Below are 24,851 nucleotides of genomic sequence, written 5' to 3' on the forward strand. Positions count from 1 at the left end.
CCACTTGTAACTTAGACTACCAAAAGATTGTATTTACTTACATTCCAAAACTTTTATGGCCTATAAATTGAGAAGTAAGTTGTATTAGGAATTATCTGGGGAAAACAAGAAAAAACAAAAAGGAGGAAAAATCCTAATGTTATCATTTGGGCATAAGCAGATGAATCAAGTCCTACCTCTAGCAAAAGCCACATTGATGAGGCATACTCAAATCTTAACTTTTAAAATCTCAACTTCTGGGATGCCTGGGTGGCTCAGTCAGTTAAGTGTCTGCCTTCAGCTCAGGTCATGATCCCAGGGTCCTGGGATCGAACCCCGCATCGGGCTCCTTGCTCAGTGGGGAGCCTGCTTCTCCCTCTGCCGCTCCCCCTGCTTGTGCTCTCTCTCTCGGGCAAATAAAATCTTAAAAAGAAAAAAAAAAAAAAAGTAAAATCTCAACTTTTAAAAACCTACAGAAATTTCCAAAGTAAGTTGTTCAAAGCTGTCACAGCCAGTGAATAGTTGCATGTGTATATTCTGAGATAATCTTCACTGAGTTGTTTTGGTAAGTAATACAACCCCTTCATAATGATCTGAAAGAACTATTTTTCTAACTCCTTAAAACTTATTTTAAAAAATCTTTTAAGTTTCTTCCAGTCACTACATTATCAAGACCAACTGGATGCAGAAATGATATTGATGCAACAATTGTGGTAAGCATACTCTGCATTAATAGTTTTCTTTTTTTTTTTTTAAGATTTTATTTATTTATTGGAGAGAGAGAGAGAGAGCATGAGCTGGGGGAGGAGCAGAGGGAGAAGCAGATTTCCCCCTCAGCAGGGAGCCCGATGCGGGACTTGATCCCAGGACTCCGGGATCATGACCTGAGCCGAAGGCAGATGCTTAACCGAATGAGCCATCTAGGCGCCCCTGCATTAATAGTTTTCAACTATAAACAAGTATTAGTGATTCAAAGTACATGGATAATAACCTTGGTCAGGCATTACACTTTGGGGAAGACAATGCATCTGTAATCTAAGTGTCTAAATCAGGTTCCAGAGAAATATGCTGAAACAGACCATCTAATTCAGAACTCTGAAACTGCTTAATAAAACTAGAGTACAGGGGCGCCTGGGTGGCACAGTAAGTTAAGACTCTCGGTTTTGGCTCAGGTCATGATCGCGGGGTTATGAGACTGAGCCCAGCATCGGGCTCTGTGCTCAGTGCAGAGTCTGCTTACGACTCTCCCTTTCCCTCTGGCTCCCACCGCCGCATGCGCTCTCTCTCTGTAAAATAATAAATAAAATAAGACATCTTAAAAACAAAACAAAACAAAACAAAACTGGGAGTACAAGAGATTGTAAGACCAGGAATTAGCACTCAGAATCCAATCCATTTGTTCTCAAATGTCTTTCATTTCTGGTTCTCTTTTTGTGCCACTGAAGAACCTCTTTCCACAAGGTCAAGGATAAAAGATTACAAACAGAGGTCTTAACTGTCCCCAAAGAGATCATTTGGAAAATAAGCAGAAGAAAAAATATTAACTACACATAGCAAATATGAGAGTAAATTACATCTAGGTATTTCCTTTAAGTTCTCAGAAGGCAGTAATGTAATTCTTTACCATGACCACAGCCTTTCTGCAGGCTGATTACCACATATGAAGTTCTTTATTAAGCCTTCCTTTTATTCCACACTCTCTAGTACACCTTACACAGCAGCATGAATTCTCCTCTGGAGCAAAGTTTAGTTATTGTTCCCTTAGTAACTGCATTCCCAAAAAGCACCAGATGTCTTCAAATCAAACTAAAACTACCTCAGCACAGGATTCAGGGCTTCCTAAATCCCTGGCCCGGCCCACCCTAGCTTCACCATCCTGTTCTCTGTGCACAGTGAAATCACATTTCCTATCCCAGTCAAGACAGCCCACTCTTTATAGACTCTAACCACTGTACAAAATCATTCTCTGCCTTGCCTCTTTTCAGTAATACCTTCATCAAAAAATGTTTTTCTCTTTAAAAAACAATGAACATTAAAGGCACAGGCAACAAAAGAAAATATAAGTTGACGTCATTAAAATTAAACACTTTTGTGCAACAAAGGACACTATCTAATAGCATGAAAAGACAACCCACAGAATGGAAGAGAATATTTGCGATTCTTTTATCGGGCAAGGGATTAATACCCAGAATGCATAAAGAACTCCTAGAACTCAAGAACAACCAAAAACAAACAACTCAATTTAAAACTAGACAAAACACAAACACTTCCACAAAGAAGGTGTACATCTGGTGAATAAGCACATGAAAAGATGTTCAGTATCAGAGAAACGCATCATAGGGAAATGATCAAAATTGCAAGGAGATACCACTTCACCCACTAGGATGGCCATTCTCCAAAACAAAGAATAACAATTGTTGGTGAGGACGTGGAGAAACTGGAACCCTTGTGCATTTGCTGATGGGAATGTAATATGGTGCAGTTGCTGCACAGATAATATGGCAATTCTCAAAAAATTAAACATACGATGATCATGATTCAACAATTCTACTTCTGAATATGTACCCCAAAGAACTGAAAACTGGGGCTAGAACAGGTATTTGTGTACCAGTGCATACAGCAGCACCGTTCACAAGTCAAAATGTGGAAACCATCTAAATATCCATTGACTGACGGGTTTAAAAAAATGTGGCATATATATATATATACACACTGGGATATTATCCAGCCTTTAGAAAGAGTGAAATTCTGATACATATAACATGGATAAGCCCTGAAAACATTATGCTAAGTGAAGGAAGTCAGACACAAAAGGACAAACGTTATGAGTAACCTAAGTTGTCAAATTCAGAAACACAGAAAGTAGGATTGTGATAGTAACCAGGGACTAGGAAGACAGAGGGATGGGAATGAGTGTTTTAAGGGTACAGATTCTGTTCGGCATGATGAAAAAGTCCTGGAGATGAATAGGGGCGACAGCTGTACAACATGAATGTAGTTAATGTCATTGAATGGGACACTTGAAAATAGCTAAGATGGTAAATTTTATGTTATATATATTTTAACAAAAAAATGAAGATTAAAATGAAAACTGACTCCATGAAACTTCCTAACATTTAATACAAATATTACTAATTACTATGCTTGACTGGTTTGTCAGTAGGATATAAAATGAGTTTTACTATAAAGTTAGAAAAACTTTTGCAATTAGGCACTTTTTAAAAGATATCTTTAAATACAGTGTTTAAAATCCGACCTATGCAATAAAAATTAAGTAATTTATCAGATAATAAGCAAACTTGAAAAACTCTACTCTGTATTCTTATTCTCACCCTTATTCGTTAATTTCTTCTACTCATCTTCTTTATGTTGTAGTTTCTGTCAACATACAATTTTACCTTTTATCCAAAATAGCTAAAATTTTAAAGTAAACAATTACATAAATGGAGTGATGGTATATAGGATTCCAGTGCTAGCAGCAACTTGAATTACATACACTTTTCAGTATAAACCAAAGGAAAGGGAGGGAGGAGGTATTGCCTTCTAAGTCTAAAACATACATGCATTTCTAGGTCTAACACATAAGACATTTTAACTTGAAAAAAATTAAAAGGGATAGCACAGCATACGTTATAACATAGCAAAGAATTTCACATAATAAATCCATGTTTTATCAAAAGGAACTTTTCCAAGGATCAATCTCAGAGATTCTGATGCTGTATTATCACTAGGAAGACAGACATTGGCTCTTTAGATTTAGTCAACAGCAACGAAAACCAGTATAACTACTTTTAGGAGTAAACGAAATGACATGCATAAATATCAAAGTGAAGCTTAATTTTTTAAATGATCATTAAATAAAAGTGAACAATTGGAACCAAGTAATAAAAATAATACATGGATGAAAGCAACTGACTTCATATAAGCACGGAGGAATCTGGGCATACAAATAACATGAATCAACAAAGTGATGCTGCCATCGTAAAAGAAATCTAGTATTTTATCAGATTAATGCAACTGATCTAAGAGGTAAGATAAATTAGTATTGAACTTCCACATTTTAAGATAGGCCAAAACAAAGAGTCACCATCATTCTAATCTTGCTACCATATCCTAGGGTATAGCATATAAAAACGTAGTGGCTAAATAAAGGTCTTTAAATTAGAATCTGTAAAACTCCAGAGCCAAACATAAACCTGAATTTAAAAGATGTGCCATTGGGTAATTATCTCAGTCATGACTTTTAACCTTAAAATTCTGTGGTTAAATGATGGATACTCCAACTCCTAAAGCAGTATATGTAATCTGAAATCAGATAACTCTTGTATCACAGAGTTTAAGGGAAGTCAAAATACTGAGGCAACAAAGCAAGGAGTCAGGATCTTTCTGGAAGGAAAATGGCAGTTCTTAAAATCTTGAAAGATGGATGTATTAAGATGTAGGTCCACTGAGAAAAAATGGGAGTTAAGATTTTTTAATTGGAAAAGTCAAGGATGAGAATGTGATAAATATGTGAAACACTATGTGAGCCAAGGTCTCCTCACCACCATGTAGAATGTGAGGATTGCCTTGACGTTTCATGAAGTTATCAGAACATCTGCAGAATCCACTGAGCTTTTGAAATGTACTAGAATGTTGTCCTTTTACATGATAAACCACTACGTTTAATTATCTTCTAATGACAAAAATGAAGTGCAGAATAAGAAAATGGTTAACTTCTGCTCATTTAGAACAAACTTAAAAGAGGAAGGGGTCTACCAGGATAGCTCCCTATTCAAAAGATTTCCCTTATCCTTAAGGATATCTACATTTTGGTTTACTAAATCAGTTCAACAAATTAATGATAAAGGCTATAATTCCTTAAACTTAAAGCTTATAAGTTTATAGCTTTAGATTTTAAAAAGACCAATTGTCTATCTCATGCATACATAGAATGGGATGCTTTTGGATCTAAAAAGTTTTTAACTTCATTTCTACAAACATCACTAATCAACAAGGTAATAAAAATTGAGATAGGAAGTAGTGGGCATTTTTTATTTTTAATCCTAACACTAATATTGAAATTCTTTCCTAATGATCACCAGGAGTGAGAGTTCCAATATAGTTTAAGATAACGTTTTCAGTGGTAATTCTAGTTCTTAAAGAAAAACTCTAATCAGATATAAAGCAATCCTATGAAATTCCCCTTTCTTTTCTGACAGGATTGGAATAAAGAAATCACTACCTGCCTTTGAGAAAAAAATAACAAAGTGACAGTTAAGTATTACTATAAACTGAGCAGACACCCAGCTTTTCCTTTTAGAAGATTTATGACTTATTTAAGAAGAAGAATCTCTATGTTAAAAATCAGGAAGAAGATTTTAAAAAGATAATAACCTTCTAGATTTATGGTAACTGCACTGTAATGTCACTTTAAAATAAAAATATGTATTTAAATAAATGCACTTAGTATATAGTTCTTTAAAGAACATTAGTATTTTAATAGCAAGATTAATCAATGACAATGAAACTGTATCTTCCTTAGGAAAAAGAAACTATAAACAATATACAATTAAAGCAATGACCAGAAATCCTACATGATTTTCTGTTATCAAGAAAGTTAACAATTTAATTTTTCACAAAATTAACAATCACTATTACTTCCATACCAAAAGAGGTATAATTTGGGGGTAAATAAATCTATGAGGATTTTGAAATTTTTCCCTATCCATTTCTCATTTTTAAGATGTGATGATTCATGGGTCTAATAAAGATTATAATTTTCAGAAATATACAAAAACTCCATGTTAAATAACAACAGTGGACCTTGAAGGCATGAGCTTTTGTCACTTTATTGTTAACCAATGAATGTTATCCAAAATTATAGATGTAACGGTAACTTAATTGTACAACACAAAATTATGCTAATGGTAAAAGCCTGTTGGAATTTATCAAATACTCATTAATATATTTTACATTGCTATATGAACATGTGCTCTCAACTAATAAGAGTTATAACTGGTTTAATCACTATGAAAACCCATATTGCAAATAGTTGCTCCTGTTTAGAAAAATTCACACAGCTTTAAAAATGGATTATATCCATTTTAATCCTAATCTACAAATAGATTATAAACAGCAAATATAACTGGTAGTTTTTCAACACTGATATCAAACTGATGTAGCAATGGTAGTGCACACAATTCAAAATGTAGAAAATTAATAAAAATCCAATGGCGGTCCAAGTTGTCACTTATTATGGCAATGGCTTTGATGCTTTGGAAAAGTGAACACTTATGCTTTGAAGCATGAAAAGCAGAGTTCACCATCTATTCTTCTAATGTGCTACAAGGAGAAATATTCTCTTCCGCAGTCTTCTGAAGCATGTGCACAACCACCATACAACAGTCACTTCAAGGTTATTAACCAGTTATCTTTTGTCCTACAAAGTCCCAAAAAATATATTAAATGAAACCTTTCCTTTTCATATGTCTGCCCAGATTAATCCTTTTATAGTCAGCAAAATCAAAAAAGCACAAGAGATATTTTCAGACACAACTTGAATCTACTGTGCATGAAAAATGCTTAACAAAATGGCAATTTTAATAGATAAATGTAAATTTGACTGCATAATACCAAATGAAAAGGAGCTGAACCACACAGAGAAAACAAGGCTTTCCTTATCTCCAAGTCTAGATGTTTTACAATGAAGAAAATATTAGAACAGGTGAATATTAGAACATCTTTCAAACTGGAAAGATTTCTTAAGACATAACTGAACTCAATATAACCTAAAATTATAATTTCTAAAATAGGATTAACAAACCAAATTTAAGTATTTTTAGTTAGAGAATGAAAAAAATAAACAATGATTTAGGAACCAAATCTGCTAAAATGACTATGTAACAATTATATCAAGAAATGAAGGTAGAGACGTTCATATGCTACAAGGGCAAATCTCTCTCTCAACACACACACACACACACTCTCTCTCTCTCTCTCCCTCGGACATACAACACCCCTCCAGGAAGATAGTATACCAGCAAGAGCTTACAATTTTAATATAAATCAGAGTCCCACAACTAAGCTCAACAAAAAGGCAGTTAAAAATTTAGCACTCTAAGATATTCTGAAGGAAAAGAAATCTCAGAAATACTCCACTGGGTCGGAACAACCAGTCACCACAGGTGTAGTAGTGAGGTAGTAATACTGTTCCCTCTTTGGGACTCATGTTTTCATATGCTGCCCTTCCAGAAAGGTCCAGGGTTTTCTTTTTAAATGATTACAATAAATTACCAACAAATGATTTTTTTTTAATTAAACATCTGTCTAAATCAGTCTATGAAAGAACGGACTTTTTAATCTTCCAGAGACAATTATTATTTGCAGGTAGTGTTACATCAATAAATTCTCCTCGGCTAACTACTACCTGCTGTCTACACCTTTGTGAACCAAAGGATGACAGGAGATGAAACACCAATCAGTTCAGCTCTCAAAGATGACTGTAATTAAGTAAGCAAATATCAAATATCCAATAATATAATTAAATTGGGACTTAAAAACATTAACCACCAGCTGCATGATACACTGTTAAATATTCTAATCCTTTTCATGATTCATGGCTGTCTTCTACACAATTATCAAAGACTGTCTACCCTGTTGTCTACCCTCATTTTAACCAAGCCAGTGATCTGTATGATAGCAGAATCATGGCTATCAGCACAGCAAGACAGGAGAAGTGCACGCCAAGGAAATATGAGTGAGACAGAATGTGGAAATACACGCAGAATATGGAAGGGGCAAAAGAAAACACAGCACTCTAGCTAAACGCTCATTAAGTCACCATCAACCTTTGACCTGTACAAAGTGCTGAAATCACACATACACATTTGTCAGACATGATCCTTAGTATTAGTCTCCAACAGAAAAAAACAATGGAAACTGAAAATGTGACAGGAGGCGATGGAACGCTGTCCTCCACTCCCTGGCCCCAAAGGAACAGAAAATCAAGCATGACGCCACACTGCCTTAATGCTGAAGCACTCCCCTCAAGGACGTCTTTAGCCACCACAGTCAACTGGTGTCAGGGCTTTGGCAAGGTGGGATGCGTTCCATCACATCTGCAAAGGCCTGCTTTTCTCTGTTGGTGGTTCAGCTTATGCAGAACATGTATGCAAAATAACAGCTCTCACATGGCTTCAAACTCATCAATCCGCTGCTTGGTGTTGCCTTGTCGGATCTGCCGCAGAGTCTTGTACTTATCACGGCCCGCTTTAACATTCTCAGCGTGAAGAACATCATTTTGTGTCTTCTTGGTTTCATCTCTGGCTTGGGCTAATTCTGAACTTAGTGCCTATATTTAAAAATAGAAAAAAATGACTATTATTTTTTTCGCAGACTTTAAAAAGTTTATGAAAAAGGTTTAAAGACAAAAATACACCACAAATCTTACATTTTCGTATATTAAAATTCCCATTGTCGCATCTTTTTCTTTAAAGTGTGTAACTCTGTTTTACTTGTAGTCAAAGTAGAGGCAGTGGTGAGGGAGGAATACCCCCATTGTCTTTTACTTCTACACTCATCAACCATGATGATTTTGTGTATTATTCTACATTTCCTTAATTTTCTCATACAATACTTGAAATGACTTACAAAAAAACGTTCAATGGAGACATTACAGAATGCTATTTTAAGATCTAAAATCTATGCCACAAGAGAAACTTTCTCCAGTCTTAATGTATTTATTAAAACTCTCCCGGGCGCCTGGGTGGCTCAGCTGGTTAAGCGACTGCCTTCGGCTCAGGTCATGATCCTGGAGTCCCGGGATCGAGTCCCGCATCGGGCTCCCTGCTCGGCAGGGAGTCTGCTCTGCTTCTCCCTCTCCCACTCCCCTTTTGTGTTCCCTCTCTCGCTGTGTCTTTCTCTGTCAAATAAATAAATAAAATCTTTAAAAAAAAAAAAACCAAAAAACTCTCCCATCACTTTTTTATTAATATTTGAAGATTTCACCAATTAAAAAATTAGAGAACTTACCTGGAAAAAAGATCTAATAAAGTTAAAATTTCCTATTTTGATCTAATTATGTGCTTTTAATAAACTGACCTTTTGCCATTATAAAATGTGAACAAATAATTCAGATTAAGTAATGTCATACAGGAAATCTATCGTTTTAAATGTAGACTTCACTAGTTAAAAACTAAATTTGTCTTTTAAAGATAACATTAAAATACTTCCTACCTTTTAATGTTGAGTCAAGCTATAATTAAAGATTAACTTACCACTTAAGGCTTAATCGCGGAAAGCTAACAAACATTTGCTACAATGGAAGAAATGAAACAAGGTGGCTGTAGGCCAAGCACTCACAAACCAACCACAAGGCCAGCTACTGGTAAAGGCTTAAAAAAAAAAAAAAAATCAAATGTTCTTCTATAAAGAACTTCTCGGGGTGCCTGGGTGGCTCAGTCGTTAAGCGTCTGCCTTCTGCTCAGGTCATGATCCCAGGGTCCTGGGATCGAGTCCCACATCGGGCTCCCTGCTCGGCGGGAAGCCTGCTTCTCCCTCTCCCACTCCCCCTGCTTGTGTTCCCTCTCTGTCTGTCAAATAAATAATAAAATCTTAAAAAAAAAAAAAAAAAAAAGACCTTCTCATACTCAATACCCAAAAAACAAATAATCCAGTCAATAAATGGGCAGAAGACATGAACAGACACTTCTCCAAAGAAGACATACAAATGACTAACAGACACATGAAAAAATGTTCACCACCACTAGCCATCAGGGAAATACAAATCAAAACCACAATGAGATACCTAACCTTACACCAGTTAGAATGGCAAAAATTAATAAGACAGGTAACAACAAATGTTGGTGAGGATGCAGAGAAAGGGGAACCCTCTTACACTGTTGGTGGGAATGCAAACTGGTGCAGCCACTCTGGAAAACGGTATGGAGGTTCCTCCGGATGTTAAAAATAGAGCTATCCTACGACCCAGCAATTGTACTACTTTACCCCAAAGATACAAATGTAGTGAAAAGAAGGGGCACCTGCACCCCAATGTTCATAGCAGCAATGTCCACAACAACCAAACTGTGGAAAGAGCTGAGATGTCCTTCAACAGATGAATGGATAAAGAAGATGTGGTCCATATATACAATGGAATATTACTCAGTCATCAGAAAGGATGAATACCCACCATTTGCACTGACATGGATGGAACTGGAGGGGATTATGCTAAGTGAAATAAGTCAAGCAGAGAAAGACAATTATCATATGGTTTCACTCATATGTGGAACGTAAGGAATAGTGCAGAGAACCACAGGGGAAGGGAGGGAAAATTGAATGGGAAGAAATCAGAGAGGGAGACAAACCATGAGAGACTCTGGACTCCAGGAAACAAACTGAGGGTTGCTAAAGGGAGGGGGATGGGGGGATGGAGTAACTGGGTGATGGGTATTGAGGAGGGCACGTGATGTGATAAGCATTGGGTGTTACACGCAACTGATGAATTGCTGAACACTACATCAAAAACTAATGATGTACTAATTGAACATAATATATCTATAAATATACATATATATATATAAATACAAAAAATCAAATGTTCTTTTTAATAAGTTTGTCTTAATAAATGGGGGAAATGCTAACTGTATTATAAATGTGCACACAACTGCAAATTTTAAATACCTGGAGTTGCTTCTTAACACGCTCATTTTTTTGAGTTTCTGTTACACGTTCCTCTTCACTTCGGTGGTTCATCACCCCATCATTTGATAATTCAGCGCTAGCTTCAGCATTATTCTCATCATGCTCATCGTGTTCATTTTCTGTTGGAGGAACGACTGGTGGTGGTGGAGGTGGAGGGGGGGCAGACATCACAGTTTTTAGTTCTTCTTTAGTCTTTTCCAAATCTTCCTGGGCTGCAAAAGCCTGAACATTAAAAATAAGTTTATCAGCAACTTCCTTTGAAAATTGGTAATTAAAAGAATCAAGTTATCCTTCCTTCCCAAAAGAAACTGTATTTCAGGGTAATGAAAACAAGCCTTACTGATGAAAGCTCTGTTTTTATAAGGAATGCCAGCAAGTAGGAGTGGAAGAATTAAAATACATCACTTTGCAAAACCTAATAAAATTGTTAATTCTGGCAAGAATGATCAAATATTGCTAAAATTGTTATACAAATGGGTTGATGAGAAATGATATTAGTAAAATGCCAAAGAATGCCACATCTAAGAGATCACATTTTAGCCACAAGGGGGAGCATGTCACTAGTCAATGGAGGAATCAGACCATCATTACTCTAATCCAGTGATCAATTAAAATCACTAATGGTAGGTTAACCAGATAGTAAATGTTTTCTGAGATGATACAACAGGAAGTATCCAACATTACCAACTGCTCGGGTGCTATATTGTGTTCGTTTGCCTAGAAAAGTCCTGCTTTACAATGTTGCCCTGGTATAATTATTAATAATACCTTTCACTCTAAAATATATTCTAGCCCTTTATCTGATATGTCATTTGCAAATATCTTCTCCCATTCTGTCGCTTGTCTTTTGGTTTCGTTGACTGTTTCTTTTGCTGTGCAAAAGCTTTTTATCTTGATGAAGTCCCAATAGTTCATTTTTGCCCTTGCTTCCCTTGCCTTTGGAGATGTTTCTAGGAAGAAGCTGCTGCGGCTGAGGTCGAAGAGGTTGCTGCCTGTGTTCTCCTTTAGGATTTTGATGGACTCCTGTCTCACATTTAGGTCTTTCAACCATTTCAGTCTATTTTTGTGTGGGGCTAGTATCCAAAATCTATAAAGAACTTATCAAACTCAACACCCAAAGAACAAATGATCCAATCAAGAAATGGGCAGAAGACATAAACAGACATTTTTCCAAAGACATCCAAATGGCCAACAGACACATGAAAAATTGCTCAACATCGCTCGGCATCACGGAAATCCAAATCAAAACCTCAATGAGAGACCACCTCACACCAGTCAGAATGGCTAAAAATAACAAGTCAGGAAACGACAGATGTTGGCGGGGATGTGGAGAAAGGGGAACCCTCCTACACTGTTGGTGGGAATGCAAGCTGGTGCGACCACTCTAGAAAGCAGTATGGAGGTTCCTCAAAAAGTTGAAAATAGAGCTACCCTACGAACCAGCAATTTGCACTACTGGGTATTTACCCCAAAGATACAAATGTAGTGATCCGAAGGGGTACGTGCACCCCGATGTTTATAGCAGCAATGTTCACAATAGCCAAACTATGGAAAGAGCCAAGATGTCCACTGACAGATGAATGGATAAAGACGATGTGGTGAGGGGGCGCCTGGGTGGCTCCGTCGTTAAGCGTCTGCCTTTGGCTCAGGTCATGATCCCAAGGGTCCTGGGATCGAGCCCCGCACTGGGCTCCTTGCTCAGTGGGAAGCCTGCTTCTCCCTCTCCCACTCCCCCTGCTGTGTTCCCTCTCTCTCGCTGTGTCTCTGTCAGATAAATAAAATCTTTAAAAAAAAAAAGAAGTAAATAAAAGAAGATGTCTCTCTCTCTCTCTCTCTCTCTCTCTCTCTCTCTCTCTCTCACACACACACACACACACACACACAGGAATATTATGCAGCCATCAAAAGGAATGAAATCTTGCCATTTGCAATGATGTGAATGGAACTGGAGGGTATTATGCTGAGCGAAATAAGTCAATCAGAGAAAGACATGTATCATATGATCTCACTGATATGAGGAATTCTTAATCTCAGGAAACAAACTGAGGGTTGCTGGAGTGGTGGGGGGTGGGAGTGGTGGGGGGTGGGAGGGATGGGGTGGCTGGGTGATAAGACATTGGGAAGGGTACGTGCTTTGGTGAGCGCTGTGAATTGTGTAGGACTGTTGAATCACAGACCTTTACCTCTGAAACAAATAATACATTATATGTTAAAAAAAAAGAAGACAGTAAGAAGGGAAAAATGAAGGGGGGGAAATCGGAGGGGGAGATGAACCATGAGAGACTGTGGACTCTGAGAAACAAACTGAGGGTTCTAGACGGGAGGGGGGTGGGGGGATGGGTTAGCCTGGTGATGGGCATTAAAGAGGGCTCGTATTGAATGGAGCACTGGGTGTTACACGCACACAATGAATCATGGAACACTACATCAAAAGCTAATGATGTAATGTATGGTGATTAACATAATAAAATTAAAAAAAATAAAATGGTAAAAAAAATATATATATTCTAATTTGGGTGATAAATTATATGGTGGTCTCACCTATGAGGCATCACAGCCAAAAACTTTTTAACTTGAATCCTTCAAGTTTTTATTTTATTATTATTTTTAATTTTTTAAAGATTTTATTTATTTATTTGACAGAGAGGAAGAGAGAGAGCACAAGCAGAGGGAGCTGCAGGCAGAGGGAGAGGGAGAAGCAGGCTCCCTGCTCAGCAGGGAGCCCCACGCGGAGCTCGATCCCAGGACTCTGGGATCATGACCTGAGCCGAAGGCAGACGCTTAACCGATTGAGCCACCCAGGTGCCCCGACTCCTTCAAGTTTTTAGGTCTATTTTCCAGTTTACAGGAAATATTGTTAAAGGACAAGCTGAATAACACCATGAGGAAGCAACCAGACAAAGGAGAAGGGACAATCTCCAGGTCCTTCCAATAATTCAGTATCATAAAAAGACCTGTCCTACTTTAAAAGAGACTTAGAGCAAACATATGCAATGCAAAGTCCAAAGGACACTGGCCTGACAAATTAGCTATAAAAGATTTGGGGTCAATTTTGAATACATTCTGCCCAGGAATAAATCACACAAATATAATCAATTAATTTACAATGAAGCAGCCAAGAATATGCAATGGGGAAAGGACAGTCCCTTCAATAACTGGGTGTTGGGAAAACTGGACAGCCATATACATAAGAATGAAAACTAGACCACTATCTTACACCATACAAAATTATCAACCCAAAATGATCACAGATTTGAACCTAAGACCTAAAATCATACTCCTAAAAGAAAACATACAGAGCAAGCTACCTGACATTGGTCTTGGCAATGATTTTTTGGATTTGACACCAAAAGTAAAGTTAAAAAGCAAAAATAAGTGGGACTACATCAAACTAAAAAGCTTCTGCACAGCAAAGGAAACCACCAAAAATAAGAAAAGTCAACCTACTGAATGGGAGAAAATATTTACAAATCATACATCCAAATATATAAGGAACTCATATAACTTAACAGTTAAAAAACAATCTGATTAAAAAATGGGCGGAGGATCTGAATGGATATTTTTCCATAGAAGATATACAGATGGCCAACAGGTACATGAAACAGGTGCTCAACATCACTAATCAACATGGAAATGTAAATCAAAACCACAATGAGCTACCACCTCAAAATGGCTCAAAATGGCTATTATCAAAAAGATAAGAAATAGCAAGCGTTGTCAAGGTTATGGAGAAAAGGGAACCTGCGTCCACTATTACTGAGTATGTAAATTGGTGCAACCACTATGGAAAACACTACAGAGGTTCTTCAAAAAATTAAAAATAGAACTACCATTATTACCTAGCAATTCCACTTCTAGGTATTTATCCCCCAAAAATGAAAACATAACTTAAAAAGATACATACAATCATGTTTCACTGCAGCCTTCTTTACAATAGCCAAGATACAAAGTAACCTAAGCATCCATCGATGAATGAATGGGTCAAGAAAGTGTGGTGTACACATACACATGAATATTATTCAGCCATAAAAAAGAAAATCTTGCTATCTGTGTCTACATAGATGGAACTTGACGGTATTATGCAAAGTGAAATAAATCAGAGACAAATACCATATGTTTATATGTAAATGTAAAAAAATTAAAGAGAGCTCATGGATACAGACAACAAATTCCTTGTTATCAGAAGTGGGGGATGGCAGGGAGGGTGGGGAGTGGGCAAATGGGAGAAGGGCTTAAAAAGTACCAACTCCCAGGGCGCCTGGATGGCTCAGTCGGTTAAGTGTCTGACTTCGGCTCAAGTCATGATCTCGTGGTCCTAGGATCAAGCCCCATGTTGCGCTCCGCACACAATGGGGAGTCGGCTAGAGATTCTCTACCCTTCCCCCACTCGTGCTTGCTCTCTATCTCAAATAAATAAATAAAATCTAAAAAAAAAAAAAAAGGTACAAACTCCCAGTTGTAAGATAAATAAGTCATGGGGATGTAATGTACAAATAGCATGGAGACTACAGTTAATAATAGTGCATAGTATACTTGAAAGTTGAAAGCTGCTAAGAGAGTAAATCTTAAAAGTCTTCATGACAAGAAAAAAAATTTGTCATTATATTTGGTGATGGGTGTTAACTCATTTCACAATATATACAAGTATCAAACAATGAAGTCATTCACCTGAAATTAATGTTATACTTCAATTATATCTGAATTTTAAAATTTTACGAATACAGTCTAATATAGATGAGATGAAAAGTGACTAAAATGGAAGAGTATGTATAGTATGACCTCATTCTGAACATATAAATGTATATTATACACATATGCAAACAGGAAAAGATCCTAGAAGGATCTGCACTAAGGTGTTAATAAAACAGTGATCCTGGCTTGTAGGAATGTGATTTTTCTTTTGTGACACTTCCTCATTTCTATAATTCACAGGATTTGCCTCTGTGGTGTTATTTTTAAAAGTTTATGTGTCTCTGAAATTCTAATAAAGAAAGTGGTGCAATGGGTTAACAGAGTTGTACTGTTTTGAGAGTTATATATACACACATATACATAATTCTAAATATATCAAAATTTCCCTATGAAGTTTAAACTGCTACAAAGAAAATTTAAGTAAGAGTGAAAGAAAACTGTATTCACATTCATTGCAGGAAAGTCAAATTATCATAGTTGCATTGAAGAGTTAACGTTTATTTAAAGTTTGAATTAAACTCTGATTTTTCACTTGTGTACTCTTTCAGACAGTAGTGGCTTCATCTAGTGGGGAACTTATATCAGAAATCTCAGTATGGGGTGCCTAGGTGGTTCAGTCAGTTAAGTGTCTGCCTTTGGCTCAAGTCATGATCCCAAGGTCCTGGGGTCGAGCCCCATGTCGGGCTCCCTGCTCAGCAGGGAGTCAGCTTGTCCCTCTCCTTCTGCCCCTCTTCCCCAGGCTTGTGCGCTCTCTCACTCACGCTCTCTCTCTAACAAATAAAATCTTAAAAACAAAATCTCAGTATGTGTCATCTTCATTGCATCCCTCTAATTTGACTTCTTCATACCCATTATTTGGTTGCCATGCCCTTTTGAGTCTACCACAAGATGTCTCTTAATAATCCCAGTTCCTCTTCATTCTCAGGTAATCCCACTAGACCAATCCATCCTCTACATTGATTGCTAAGTTATTTTTATAAAGCCCTACCTGATCATATTATAATCCTGTTTCAAAATCTTTTTTTTTTTTTTAAGATTTTATTTATTTGACAGAGAGAGACACAGCAAGAGAGGGAACACAAGCAGGGGTAGTGGGAGAGGGAGAAGCAGGCTTCCCACCAAGCAGGGAGCCCGATGCGGGGCGCAATCCCAGGACCCTTGGGATCATGACCTGAGCCAAAGGCAGATGCTTAACAACTGAGCCACCCAGGCGCCCGTTTCAAAATCTTGAAAGCGCAATGTCTACAGACACTCCCTATCATCTTGCAATTTATTTAAAGCCCTTCACAACTTAATTTCCTCTGTAACTTCCCAGCCACATCTCTCAAGATTTCTGAACCTAGACTCTAAAGCTTTGCTTACTTACTAGTTGTTCTTCAAGTCTGCCATGTACTTTCAAACTTCCTATACTCATTCAGTTCCTTCTGTCTGGAACGACGACCTTTTCAGTCTCTAACCACTCTCAGTCTTTTCTACCCCAAAACTGACTTTATTATTCAAGATCCAACTTAAACTTACAAGGGTTTCCCCAAAACCTGCCTCATTCCCACAGAAATTAATCACCTCTTCTGTACTTAGGTTGCGTCAACAGATTAGTAATTACTACAATACACACCCATTCATACACACAGGTATCTTGTCCCTCTAAATTGTGACAGTATCTTATATTTAGCTCTACAAACTCAGCATACTGCTAGGTACAAAAATAGATATTCATTAAATGATACTGAGTGGAGAAACAAATGATCACCTTGTGTTGCCATTCAGTAGCTTCCTCTTCCTTCTTCTTCTTGGCTTCTTCTAGAAGTGCAATCTTGGCAGTGAATTCAGCAAGTTCTGCTGCCTAAAAGAAAGAATATAATTACCAATACTAAAAAAAATTTTCAAAAATATTCTGTCAACAAAGCTTTAATGTACATGTTTGGGCTGTTTTATATGACTCTCTTAGTCTTTCATTTTTAAGAAGGTAGCATTTAAGATCATAAATATTTATAGTAGGTCTAATGAACTAGTAAGAAGACAAAATGAAAGCAGTTTTATTATAGATAAGCAGTTCTTCCTGTTTCAGTAGCAGGAACTTAAAATGTGGAACTCAGGCGCTATTTTTTTAACTTTAATCAATAAAGTACTTGCTAAATCCTACAAAGGAAAAAAAACTGCATTTTATATAATGCTTTATAGTTTAAAAAGTATGCTGTCAAATAATCTAACTGGATTCCCCAACAATCCTATTTGGTGCCTTTATTCCTTTTTTCAAAGGGAAGGACCTGGGGCTCAGAAAGACCCAAGGACACATATCAAGTAAATGTCTGAACCCATATTTAATTCCAGGATCTTTTAAATATCATGCCTACTCAATATCTGCAAGTCCACTAAACAAACACCCAATAAATTATGGCCTACATTTATCTTTTAAGAAGGAATTAGAAGATCTTGTCAATTTATCTGAAGTAAAATACACTAGTGGCTAATGCAAAGTTTAAGTGAATCAGAAATCTTCTGTTAGCAATAGACTCCACTGATATTTTATTATTTTTAGGTGTTTTTTTTTTTTTAGGCAGAAATAAAATTTTTAGGTTTATTTCCACACTTTGTTATTAGATTACTTGTATCTTTGGTTTGCTTTCCAGAAGATCTAATATAGTTTTACAAGGTTTGCTTCATGCTTTTATCTAAATTTTTCTTCTTCTCTGAGACAGAACTAAGACAGGTTCCTGACCAGTTGTTCCTGATTCTTCATCTGGTCGGCAGCTTGTTTTGCGATAGCAGACTTGGCTTCTTCAGCAGCTCGACGTTCCTTTTCAAGCCTTTCTGCTTCTTCCTTTGCTCGCTTTCGTTCCTGGTCCAGTTCCAGAGCTTTTCGAGTCTGTTCTTCTAGTTCTGTCAAATATATGCACACCACCCCCAAACAACAGTTAATTCTAATTATTCTCATTATCAAGAGAAGTCAAAATGGTAACAAAGAATCTAATCTAAAATTAGCATATCTGCAAATGAACATATACTTTGTTTTTAACTTGGCAAAAGCCTAATAAATATTCTTAAGTACTACACAATTAAAAAACTTGAAGAAATGAAAATTCTTTGTGATTCAACTTACGTCATAAAGCTAGAAGTACATCTTTAGTTTTAAAAATATACTATCTCCAAAGTTTTGACCTAAAGAACCTGCCATCTGTTTCAAAACTCTATAAAACAATACACTTCAAAACTTACATAACGTTTCACTTAAACTAAATATCAGATAAGTAAACCCAAGACATTAAGATTGAAAACAATACGGAGTCAAAACAGGAATTTTGATGCGAATCATATGAATTATGAACTAAATTCTGAACTAAAACTTTTGAGTTATTGGTACATAAGCATTCTTCAGGCATGAAGATAAGTAAATATTTGGAGATGAATGACATCAATTTTAATCTTTAAGTGTACAGATCATAAAGTTGTTCTCTTATTTGGTGAGTTGAATGAGAAAGGAAAATATCAGCACAAAGCCAAAAATCTTTAAATAAGCTTAAAAGTACAAATTTTAAACATTAGTCTGACAACTCTTGCTTAAAAACAAGGATATTTTGTGACAGAAGACATAAGAATGTCACCTATTAAGAGAGTATAATGTCCTACAAAGAATGATTCTCCCTTTCTGTATACTCCAAAAAGGAGGAAAAACTAAAAATCTTTATGTCATGAGGTTTGAAAGCTAACTGTAACATACACACTTCTTTCCACTCTTAATTGTGTTGTTCTTGGTCAGAATTAATTTAGTTAACTGCAGTTAAGACTTGTGAGTCTTGGAGAGGGGTAGGAAGAAAACTGACTCTGGTTAAATTTTAAATTCTTGATAAAATAATGTAAAAATTGTATGTGGCTATCTGGCTATAAAGATGAAATGTATGTAACACTGGATATTGCCACACCTAAACACTATTCATTTTAGAATCTGACTTCTAAAATTGGGACATCAAGCTAACTTATCAAACTCTTCTTCCCAACTGGTTGATTAATATATAAAATAAAGCACACAAAACTCATGGCTGTATCATTCATCTAAACAAGCATACAAATAAAAAAAATAAAATAAAAACACTGCTTCTTCTCTCATAATAAAAATTCCTTCTGTGCTATGAAATAAGAAAGAGGAGCAAGACGGCGGAGGAGTAGGAGACCTAAATTTCTTAGGGTCCCAGGAATTCAGCCAGGTAGGGATCAAAACATTCTGAACACCTACGAACTCAACAGGAGATCGAAGAAAAGAAGAGCAACAACTCCCTGAACAGAAAAGCGACCACTTTCTGGAAGGTAGGACGTGTGGAGAAGTGAATCCGAGGTGATATTCAGGAGGATAGACGGCGGGGGAGGGGCCTCCGTCTGCCACTTCTGGCAAGTGATAGAACCGTGGAGCACAAAATCGGAACTTTTAAAAGTCTGCTCCGCTGAGGGACGTCACTCTGGTGGCTAAGCAGGGGGTGGAACCCTCCGGGACAGTGTGGTCTCAGGACCCTCGGGGTCACAGGAAGACCGGGGGTGCCTGAGTGCGGCAGAGCTCCCAGGTATCGGAGCAGGGAAGCTGGCTGCAGAGGCGGAGCCCAGGCGCGGGCTCTCAGCTCGGGGTGGCCATAAACCGTGATCCGCGGCACAGTCGGGCCCCTGCTCCTCCGGCAGGGACCCAACAAGCGGCAGATCCGGGGAGACTCCCCTTCCTCCCCCAGGAGGAGCACAGGAGGGATCTGCTGGGTTTGGAGACTCCACCCGGGGTCGGGTGCCGGAGATAGAAACGCGCGGTCACAGGCCGGGTGAGCACAGAGTGCGGCCGGAGACCGGGGAGATGGGAGTGACTGACGGCTTTTCTCTGGGGGCTGAGGAGCGGGGCCCCAAGTTCTCGGCTCCTCCAGGGCGGAGATCGGGAGGCCACCATTCTCACTCTCGTCCTCCAAAGCCGAACGGAAAGCTTGCAGGGAACAAAAAGCTCCCGAGAGCAAACCCGAGCAGATTACTTAGCCCGGAGGGGGCAAGGGCGGGGCAATTCCGTCTCCGGCAAAGACATTTGGGAACCACGGCAACAGGCCCCTCCCCCAGAAGATCAGCGAGAAAAGCCAGCCAAGACCAACTTTACCCATTGATGAGAATGGCGGAACTCCAGCGCTAGGGGAATACTGCACATGGAATCCATGGCTTTTTCCCCATGATTCTTTAGTCTTTCAAAGTTAATTTTTTAATTTTTTTTCGTTTTTCTCTTGAATTTTTCTTTTTCCCTTTTTCATGAACATCTTATCAATCCCTTTTGAAAAAATCTTTTTTATTTTTCATTTTTAGAGTCATATTCTATCCCTTCATAGTAGTTAACCTTATTTTTGGTATACATATAAGTTGTTCTCTCTTTAAAATTTTGGGATACAGTTTCTTCTAACAGACCAAAATATACCCTAAATCTCTAGTGTATGGCTTTGTTCTACTCTCGTGCCTGATCACATTTTTTTTTTTCAATTTCGCTTCTTCCTTTTTTCAACCAACTTATCAATTCCTTTTATAAAATGTTTTATAATTTTCGTCTTTACAGTCATATTCCATCCCTTCATCATATTTACCCTTATTTTTGTACATATATAAGCTTTTCTTTCTTTAAAATTTTGGGAGGCAGTTTCTTCTAACAGACCAAAATATGCCCAAAATCTAGTGTGTGGCACTGATCACTGCACCAGCCTGATCATATTTGATCATATTCTTTTTTTTTAAATCTTTTTCTTTTTTTCTTTCTTTCCCTTTCTTTTCCTCCAGTTTCAGGTCTCTTCTGATTTGTTTATATTTTTCTGTGGTCGTCGTTACCCTGTTAGCATTTGTTCTCTCATTCATCTATTCTCCTCTGGACAAAATGACAAGACAGAAAAAATCACCTCAAAAAAAAGAACGAGAGGCAATACCAACTGCCAGGGACCTAATCAGTACGGACATTAGTAAGATGTCGGAACTAGAGTTCAGAATGACAATTATAAAGATGTATCAGAGAAACCCTTTCTGGAGAAATAAAAGAACTAAAATCTAACCAAGTCAAAATCAAAAAGGCTATTAATGAAGTGCAATAAAAAATGGAGGCTCTAACTGCTAGGATAAATGAGGCAGAAGAGAGAATTAGTGATAAAGAAAACCAAATGATGGAGAATAAAGAAGCTGAGAAAAAGAGAGATAAACAACTACTGGATCACAAGGGCAGAATTTGAGAGATAAGTGATACCATAAAATGAAACAATATTAGAATAATTGGGAACCCAGAAGAAGAAAGAGGGGGGGGAGCAGAAGGTATATTGGAGCAAATTATAGCAGAGAACTTCTCTTATCTGGGGAAGGAAACAGGCATCAAAATCCAGGAGGTACAGAGAACCTCCCTCAAAATCAATAAAAATAGGTCAACACCCCAGCATCTAACAGTAAAACTTACGAGTCTCAGAGACAAAGAGAAAATCCTGAAAGCAGCTCGGGACAAGAGATCTGTAACCTACAATGGTAGAAACATTAGATTGGCAACAGACCTATCCACAGAGACCTGGCAGGCCAGAAAGGACTGGCAGGATATAGTCAGAGCACTAAATGAGAAAAATATGCAGCCAAGAATACTCTATCCAGCTAGGCTGTCACTGAAAATAGAAGGAGAGGAAAAAAGCTTCCAGGACAAACAAAAACTAAAGGAATTTGCAAACACGAAACCAACCCTACAAGAAATATTGAAAGGGGTCCTCTAAGCAAAGAGAGAGCCTAAAAGCAACAAAGACCAGAAAGGAACAGGGACAATATACAGTAACAGTCACCTTACAGGCAATACAATGGCACTAAATTCATATCTTTCATTAGTTACCCTGAATGTAAATGGGCTAAATGCCCCAATCAAAACACACAGGCTATCAGATTGGATAAAAAAATAAGACCCATCAATAGGCTGTCTACAAGAGACTCATTTTAGACCCAAAGACACCTCCAGATTGAAAGTGAGGGGGTGGAAAACCATTTACCATGCTAATGGACACCAAAAGAAAGCTGGGGTGGCAATCCTCATATCAGACAAATTAGATTTTAAACCAAAGACTATAATAAGAGATGAGGAAGGACACTATATCCGACTTAAAGGGTCTACCCAACAAGATCTAACAATTGTAAATATCTATGCCCCTAACATGGGAGCAGCCAATTATATAAGCCAATTAATAACAAAAGCAAAGAAACACATCAACAACAATACAATAATAGTAGGGGACTTTAACACCCCCCTCAATGAAATGGACAGATCGTCTAAGCAAAAGATCAACAAGGAAATTAAGACTTTATAAATGACACACTGGAACAAATGGACTTCACAGATATATTCAGAAAATTCCATCCCAAAGCAACAGAATACCCATTCTTCTCTAGTGTCCATGGAACATTATCCAGAATAGATCACATCACAGGTCACAAATCAGGTCTCAACTGGTACCAAAAGACTGGGATTATTCCCTGCGTATTTTCAGACCACAGTGCTTTGAAACTAGAACTCAATCACAAGAGGAAAGTCGGAAAGAACTCAAATACATGGAGGTTAACTAAAAAATGAATGGGTCAACCAGGAAATTAAAGAAGAATTAAAAAAATTCATGGAAACAAATGAAAACTAAAACACAACTGTTCAAAATCTTTGGGATGCACCAAAGGCAGTCCTAAGAGAAAAGTATATAGCAATACAAGCCTTTCTCAGGAAACAAGAAAGGTCTCAAATACACAGCCTAACCCTACACCTAAAGAGCTGGAGAAAGAACAGCAAATAAAACCTAAACCCAGCAGGAGAAGAGAAATAATAAAGATCAGAGCAGAAATCAATGAAACAGAAAGCAAATGAACAGTAGAACAGATCAATGAAACTAGGAGATGGTTCTTTGAAAGAATTAATAAGATTGATAAACCCCTGGCCAGACTTAGCAAAAAGAAAAGAGAAAGGACCCAAATAAGTAAAATCATGAATGAAAGAGGAGAGATCACAAGCAACACCAAAGAAATACAAACAATTATAAGAACATATTATGAGCAACTCTATGCCAGCAAATTAGATAATCTGCAAGAAATGGATGCATTCCTAGAGATGTATCAACTACCAAAACCGAACCAGGAAGAAATAGAAAACCTGAACAGACGTATCACCACTAAGGAAATTGAAGCAGTCATCAAAAATCTCCCAAAAAAACAAAAGCCCAGGGCCAGACGGCTTCCCAGGGGAATTCTACCAAACATTTCAAGAAGATTTAATACCTATTATCCTGAAACTGTTCCAAAAATAGAAATGGAAAGAAAACTTCCAAACTCGTTCTATGAGGCCACCATTACCTTGATCCCCAAACGAGACAAAGACCCCATCAAAAAGGAGAGTTACAGACCAATATCCCTGATGAACATGGATGCAAAAATTCTCACCAAAATACTAGCCAATAGGATCCAACAGTACATTAAAAGGATTATTCACCACGACCAAGTGGGATTTATTCCTGGGTTGCAAGTTTGGTTCAGAATACACAAATCAATCAATGTGATATAATACATTAATAAAAGAAAGAACAAGAACCATATGATCCTCTCAATAGATGCATAAAAAGCATTAGACAAAGTACAGCATCCTTTCTTGAATCAAAACTTTTCAGAGTATAGGGATAGAGGGTACATACCTCAATATCATAAAAGCCATCTATGAAAAACCTACAATACAGCAAATATCATTCTCAATGGGGAAAAACTGAGAGCTTTCCCCCTAAGGTCAGGAACAAGGCAGGGATGTCCACTATCACCACTGCTATTCAACATAGTACTAGAAGTCCCAGCCACACCAATCAGAAAACAAAAAGAAATAAAAGGCATCCAAATCAGCAGAGAGGAAGTCAAACTCTCACTCTTTGCAGACGATATGATACTTTATGTGGAAAACCCAAAAGACTCCACCCCAAAACTGCTAGAACTCATACAGGAATTCAGTAAAGTGGCAGGATATAAAATCAATGCACAGAAATCAGTGGCATTCCTACACACCAACAACAAGACAGAAGAAAGAGAAATTAAGGAGTCGATCCCATTTACAATTGCACCCAAATCCATAAGATACCTAGGAATAAATCTAACCAAAGAGGCAAAGAATCTGTACTCAGAAAACTATAAAATACTCATGAAAGAAATTTAGGAAGACACAAAGAAATGGAAAAACGTTCCATGCTCATGGATTGGAAGAACAAATATTGTGAAGATGTCAATGCTACCTAGAGCAATCGACACATTTAATGCAATCCCTATCAAAATACCATCCACTTTTTTCAAAGAAATGGAACAAATAACCCTAAAATTTGTATGGAACCAGAAAAGACCCCGAATAGCCAGAGGAATCTTGAAAAAGAAAAGCAAAGCTGGTGGCATCACAATTCCAGACTTCCAGCTCTATTACAAAGCTGTCACCATCAAGACAGTATGGTACTGTCACAAAAACAGACACATAG

General features: G+C 37.4%; 1 protein-coding gene across 4 annotated transcripts in view; it reads right to left on the reverse strand.

Annotated features, from left to right (window-relative positions):
* The window catches only part of RDX (radixin), a 90,559-nt gene that overhangs the window by 18,280 nt on the left and 47,428 nt on the right, over nt 1-24,851 (reverse strand). For 3 of the 4 annotated variants that reach the window (XM_035008885.1, XM_035008883.1, XM_035008884.1), the window contains 4 exons: nt 18,074-18,234; nt 17,105-17,197; nt 10,642-10,884; nt 5,795-8,311 (listed from right to left, as the gene is read on the reverse strand). In XM_035008885.1, the coding sequence (XP_034864776.1) occupies nt 8,147-8,311; nt 10,642-10,884; nt 17,105-17,197; nt 18,074-18,234 (662 nt within the window). In that variant the 3' untranslated portion in view covers nt 5,795-8,146. Of the gene's footprint in view, nt 1-5,794; nt 8,312-10,641; nt 10,885-17,104; nt 17,198-18,073; nt 18,235-24,851 lie in introns of those variants that run through there. The other variant, XM_035008887.1, reaches the window with a different exon arrangement.

The sequence above is a fragment of the Mirounga leonina genome, unplaced genomic scaffold, assembly GCF_011800145.1.
Source record: "Mirounga leonina isolate KUSES-001 unplaced genomic scaffold, KU_Mleo_1.0 Mir_153, whole genome shotgun sequence".
NCBI lineage: Eukaryota > Metazoa > Chordata > Mammalia > Carnivora > Phocidae > Mirounga > Mirounga leonina.